This window comes from Cajanus cajan, chromosome 10, assembly GCF_000230855.2.
Source record: "Cajanus cajan strain Asha chromosome 10, NIPB_CcT2T_4, whole genome shotgun sequence".
NCBI lineage: Eukaryota > Viridiplantae > Streptophyta > Magnoliopsida > Fabales > Fabaceae > Cajanus > Cajanus cajan.
Window position 1 is genome coordinate 45,648,800 of NC_138526.1, and position 7,107 is coordinate 45,655,906.

At 27.4% G+C, this 7,107-nt stretch overlaps 1 protein-coding gene across 1 annotated transcript; it reads right to left on the bottom strand.

The window, feature by feature from the left end:
• Positions 1-3,180: 3,180 nt before the first annotated feature.
• Positions 3,181-4,472, bottom strand: CAF1B (Polynucleotidyl transferase, ribonuclease H-like superfamily protein). Its single transcript, XM_020347570.3, has one exon. It carries the CDS (start codon positions 4,331-4,333, stop codon positions 3,389-3,391), a length of 945 nt encoding a protein of 314 aa, XP_020203159.1. The 5' UTR covers positions 4,334-4,472; the 3' UTR covers positions 3,181-3,388.
• Positions 4,473-7,107: the final 2,635 nt, after the last annotated feature.

Below are 7,107 nucleotides of genomic sequence, written 5' to 3' on the forward strand. Positions count from 1 at the left end.
GTTGTCTAATTTTTCGATAAGTAATAGTTGTTCAATAGCAAATGTGGAGACCTGTCGGATTGTTATAGGAGGAATGGTGAAAGTGATGGTTGCAAGACTATCAAGGAAGATTAGTGGTGTTGTCTGGGAGCATTATTGTTGAAGAACCTTGTCCATGATAGGTGATTGTATTACTTTGTATACAAATTGTCAATTGCATTCTAAAAAAATGGTGTGTACAAAAGTGGTGAAAGGTCTAATATTAGATGAATCCATCTATATAATCAATTTATAATAATTTTTAATAAAAATAAATAAATAAAATCCAAAGAGACAAGAACACAAGACGAACGAGAACATAAATCATATAGTGACTAATCATAATAAAATGAGTTGTATGAAGAATATCTCACATTGTTCAAATAATTACTTAAATCCTCAAGGTCAAACCTCCAATTACGAAGCAATTCAAATTTTATTTACTTATAATAATCATATTAATTAATACACACCATTATAATAACTTACTAATCATAATGAATAAAATAATATTGATTACTATATTTATTATTATTAACTATATATATATATATATATATATATATATATATATATATCATCTCTATACATATTTTCATTCTAGTTTAGTATGCTTTACATAAAATAAAATTACAACTATAATTAAAAATATAATAAAATATATAAATAATTAATATTTTATGCATAAAGCAATAATCTAAATGAAATTGATATTATTTTATATAACTAAAAGCAAAAATTTTAAATAATGCGTTTACAAATAATAACTAACATTTTAAAATGAATTAAAAAAAACACAAATAACACATATACTTTGTTAAAAGAAGTAAAAATAGTTAAATAATCTATCAATATTAGCTTAAAATAAATAAACAAGATGTGATTAGGAACATCCCGCTAAAACTATAGCTATATTTAATAAAAAAAATTATAATAAATACTTTCTCCTCTTACCTTAATAATTTGTGAGACAATAAAAATAGGCATTATAAGTATATTAGAACCTTGAAGATAGTTTATTACTAAGACATTCAAATTTTACTTATTTTTCTCATGTAACTCTTTCACTCACAAGAAGTAACTTTCTCTTATCTGATTTTAGGCAACCTTTAAAAGTCTATTTATAGATGAGTTGCATGACTGTTCATAGGTTAAATTTAATGTCAATTATTCTTATTTCATTCATTTGTAAACACAGATTCCTTTTTAGCGAAACTTTTATTCTGATGAGATCTCCCATTCTTTTGGTTTTTCTTCTCCCTTATCCCTATAATTAATGAAATTTGTATTCTTTTTCCATCTTTCATGTGTCATGTGTGTATATATATAATTCTACAGAAGTTTATGAATTTATATAATAAAATTAATTAATTAGGGTTAATATTCTAATTAATCATTAAATTATGAATCTTTATGATTAAATTAATATATTATTATTTTACACCAAGATTAAAAACTAAATTGTTACTTCTTTATTTACTTTACTCACTAAAATATTTAAATTTATAATTTTAAAAAATGCTAAAATAATATTTATAAGTGAAAAAAAAATACTTATATTTATATATATTTAGAATGTTACAAGTTTTCATAAATAAATAAAAAATAAATAAACAAAAAAAAAAGGTGAACCCCAAAAATTTTGGCATAATTATATTTACTTATAATGATCATAAATAACATATACAAACGAAAAAAACTCGAGATTTGACCAACTCAGTTGAGTATCGAGGAGTTGATCTTTGGCCAATAGGTTAATTCAACACCGATCACAGAGGGTACAACAAGTAATATTTTAATGGCCAAATTGATAACTTTATTTTTTGTAACAAAATTGTCTATATATTTTTATTAAATAATCTCATGTCAGTTAATAATGAAATACATCAATAAATAATTTACATCAATAATACAGTGATAAAAAAGTTATAAATAATATAAATAATAAAACTATAATATGAAAAAACATGTATTGTTAGTAAATAAGTTAAAAATATTATATTACTAATTAATTAAAAAAAATTGTCGTTATAAAAATTGATATAAACTTGCTCTCTCTATACATATCAACTTGTATTTAAATAATAATATAAAATTAAACTTAATCATGTATGTATTGTAAAAAAAACAAATTCTTAAATATTATCTATTCAAATTATTAATTTTAAAAAGATAATAATTACAGGAAAATGTTAAGATAAATAAGATATGCACAAAAAGTTAATACCTGTTAAACTCAAATAATAATAGTAAAGATAAAAATAGTAGCAATACTATCACTGATAAACAAAAGCCTAATTTATACTCTTGGTTTTTTATACGATAAAATGCTTATTTTTATCTTTTACTTTTTATATTTATTCATTTAGATCCTTTTAAAATAATAATAATATCAAATTTCACAACACGATTTTGAATTAATTTTTTAATTATTTAAGATGTGAAATTTATTATATTATATTTAATTATATAAAAATTATGAAATTTAATTGCATTCAAACCTAAAAGATATTATAAACATATTAAAAATCGTGTGAAAAATACATTTCATGAATAATTATAAAATAATATAAAATAATATTTTTTAATTTTTTAAACTTATTTTTACTTTATGTTTGAATTCTAATTAAGTTCAAAGGTAAATATAATAAGACATGTTATAAGTTTTGAATCAATAAAAAAATTCAAAAATCATATCTAAAGATTTAAAATAATCATTATTTTAAAAGAACTAAACTAATTTAAATTTAAGAAATAAAGAATTATAATTTTTTTAAAATAAATATAATAAATAAGATAAATAATCAAAAATATAACTTAATCTAAATAAAATAAATGTAATAGTAATTAGAGAAAAGGTAATAATTTTTCCTATTGTATACTTTAGTAGATTTAATAATAATAATATATTAGCAATGTAATTTTTACATCAACAATCAATAAAAAAAATTATCATTAATATAATTTGTAAAATAATTTTTATAAGAATTCATAAACTAATTATCATATATTTAGAATATTTCTTTAATTATATGACAGTTATTTTACTTGCTCTTACAATATTCATTTAAATTAATATTTTATATAAAAATAATAATAATAAACGTTGAACCGTTACTCATAACTGACGCAGTACAAAATATTCCCATATTCGAATAAAGATTAAAAAAAAAACTAATTGTATTAAAATTTGAACCAATTCGAGTGTGAAGGGCTACGCTAAGTTGGCATGTTGAGTTGGGAAGTTTCCTAAATTCAGTGGAAATTAGCAGTTTACGGAAAAGATATAAAATAATAAATCAAATATTTATTTATGTATATATTATTTTCATTTTTGCCATTTGCATTCAGAGCTATTGGTTAACTAAACTCAGCTGACGAGTTCCAAGCCAAACAAAACCCCGGCATGTTTGTGGGGCCCATCCTTCACGAAATAAACATCCCTCATCTTCTGAAACGCATGCCACGTCAGCAGACTATCCGACCCGGCCTGATGGCACTTTCCGACGGCCCGGTCCACATTGAGGGTTCGGGCGAGCCGGTCCAAACCACCATAGAGCGTGTCGCAGAAGCGCATCATGTGCTTAATGTCATAAACGTTATTCCCGAAAAACGCTCTCAAAATCTTCAGAAATTCCTCAAGCCCATGGGGCAGACTCCGTCGGGTCAGGATCTTAACCAAGTACCCGAAATCATACGCGCTGTGAAACGTCACCCAGCTCACCGCCTCGTTGCACACAAGCCCCGACGACATCATCAGCTCCGCGAACCGCTGTGACTCCACGCCTTCCGCCGCGTTGCGCCGGAAGTCGATCCCCTGCCGGCGGAGGAGGTCCACGGAGTCCGGCGCGTGGGCGTCGCGCTCTGCGTCGAAATCGCGGAAGTTGAACTCCCAAATGAAGCGGTTCCCGGCGGCGCCGAGGCGGGGGAGGTTGCCGCGAGCGTCGGAGAGCGTGAGCCCGACCTGGATTAGGTTTAACGCGTCGACGTTGGATTTGAGGAGGCGGTAGTGGTCAGAAGGCTGGAGGCGGCGGCTGAGGTAGGGTTTTGCGGGGTCGAGCAGCTGAGGGCGGAAAATGACGCCGGGAAATTCCGTATCCATGGAAATGAAATTGTAATCATCAATGACTTGACGAATTAGGTCAAATTCGGATTCGAGGTTGGAGGCCCAAACCTGGCGGACGAGGATTGGGGTTGAATTAGGGTTTTGATTCTGATGAGCGAGGGCCATGATTTGGAATGGGTTGTGCAACAGCGCGAGGAAGAGGAGAAGGAGGATCGAAGCGAGGGATTGTTCAGTTTGCGGTGAAATCATGAAGGGAAGAAGTTTTATATGGTGGGGGAGGTTGCTTGGAAAGTGGGGGAAAGTGAAGGTGGTGGGAATGGAGAAAGACAGAGAGAGTGTGTGTGCGCGTGATGGGAAGCGGTGGGCGGGTAAGTTCAGTGTAAGTGGTGGAAGTGGGCTTTATATAATTTTATTATTTTAAGGATGCTCTCTACTCTCTACATAACTATTGTCCAAGTGTCCAAGTTCAACGCGTCTGCAACCAAACTTTGACTCATTCAAGTAACAACGTAGGCTATAGCTATACCTGAGCTGGGCAACCCAATGTTTTATAATCACATTACTCACTGCTCCATATCCTAATCCCTCTCTTTTTGTCTCCCTAAATTAATTCATTTAATTTACTCTTTTATTTATTTATCCACATATATATAAATATAATATTATTATTTTTCTTTGATTTAAACTAATTATGTTGTACTTTTTTTACATGTTTCATTTTTTTTATTCTGTCACTTGAAAAAAATTCAATAATTATTACATTTATATATTATAAATTAGATAATTGAATCTTATAAATGTTTTGTAACACTTTTAAATCAACCAACATCTAATTTAGAGACTTAAATTTTTAGTTCAGGGATCTAATTAAAAAATAATTTAGGGATTTATTTAAAAAAAATTGCAATATTTTGCTGATCAATAAAAAATATTATTTATATGATTTTTAAGGTAAATATTAAAAAATTGACAAATTTATCATAATTGAATGACATTGTAAATCTATTTAACACCATCATGCATAACCTAATTTCCACAATAAATTTTTACTTTATAAGATTAAAAATTATAATTAATAAATAATGTTGAATATATAAATTATTATTTCATTATAGTTAATATATGGATTCTTTAAGCATCTTGATAGTTGATAGGAATTCAATGTCCTAGTCCCACATATAAAATATACATTTTTTTGAAAAGGTAAAATTTTAATGAGTAAGTAGAGATTCTTTTAATTACAAGTTGTGATTAAAAGAATTTACAATATTATCAATACAGGTTAAAACACTTGCAGCATAAAATCAAAGTATAATGAGTAATAAAAAAGAAAGAACCCCACCATAATTATCTATACATCTTGAAAAAAATTAATATTTATCTATTGATGGAAGATATCTTTAATGCAAAAAAAAAAAAAAAATACTAACTTTTTTTTATATATAAAAAAAACTTTAGTTACACTTTTGGTCATCATAATTTAACATGTAATAATTTTAGTTCCTATAATTTTAATTACTCAACTTTAATTAAGTCATGGACAATTTTAGTCTCCAGGGAGCCTAGCTTGCTCAACAATTATTAGATGGTTGTTTTATCCTTGTAATCTCTGTACTACATTTTTAATAATGATTAATTGACGTATTTGAGAATGTACATTAGATATATGAGGTTATACGAGGAATATGTGATATGTGAATTGAGATCATGTATATGTTATTACATGGAGTCTATTTGGCATGCATCATTCACATAAAAGTATTTTTAAGGGTACAATATGAAATACACCGCTAAGAAAGACTCCTTTATGTAAAAGCTTGAGGATCAGTTCTTGGGAATAACTTGGTTTGAAATTCCCAATCTCGTCCATTATGTGCATGAAATGTATCTTGCGTAACTGAATTATCCCGACAAACCCTAGTAATATATCCTTCTAATGAAAGTGTGAAGGGTTGTGATTCGATATGTATCCATAGACTACTCTATATATATTGTTAGTGATAATGCACAAGTATAATATTTTTTACTGATGTCGCATGCATAATAACATATAGTTCATGTCCATTACATATACATTATAATGTTAATTATTGTTATTTATCATGCCATGAATGAACTAAGCATGATAATGATATTATTTATGTATGTTATGCCTTATCGCATGCCTTGTTGTATGTCTTGTTTGTATTTGACTATTTGATTTGCACTCTTATACCATAGGTGAGAATGAGATATTTTTTACTCCCATTTTTTTATGTTTTTTTTTTATTGTTTTCCTTTTAGTCCTAGAGCTGGTTCAACGTGACTAGGTTATCTCACTAACTTATGTTAACTGTGATGTCAATTAAATAGCTCACTTCCTTGCTAATAGTAGTGCGGGACAAGATTAATTTGATTGTATGGCATCATCCCTTCCTTCCCCTCTGAATTGTTATTTTCTAGGACGACGTGCGTTAATTTCTTATTTGTTTATTTTCCAAGCAATAAAAAAAAAACTTATTCATTATTCTTAAACTATACAAATGTTTTTTTATATATATAAAGACGAAAATGATATATCAAATATTTGAAAGATCAAAAATTATTTACATATACAAATGATTTGACTATTGTCTTAATTAAATATCAAAATTTAATTTCTGATTTAGACACGAGGTTACGTTTATAAATATTATTTATCTTTAAAACAACCTGAATTGTTAGATGAAATTATACATCCTAATTATATAAAAGATGTTTAAAATGAATTGAGCATATTGATATTGCTGGAAAAAAAATAATTATGAGCCACTCAAATGTTATTAACCAAATATAAATTAAGACAAGCAAAATAGTTTTGTAAAAAATGTATATGTTAATTTGTATTAATTAATTAAGACAAGCAAAATAGTTTTGTAACAAAAAAATATATGTTAATTTGTATTAATTAATGTGTTTTTAATAAGGAGGCAAACTTTCTTACAATTCCGCTCTTATAAGAATAAAGTGGTACCTTTATGTTTAAGGCAATGATATATTAAACT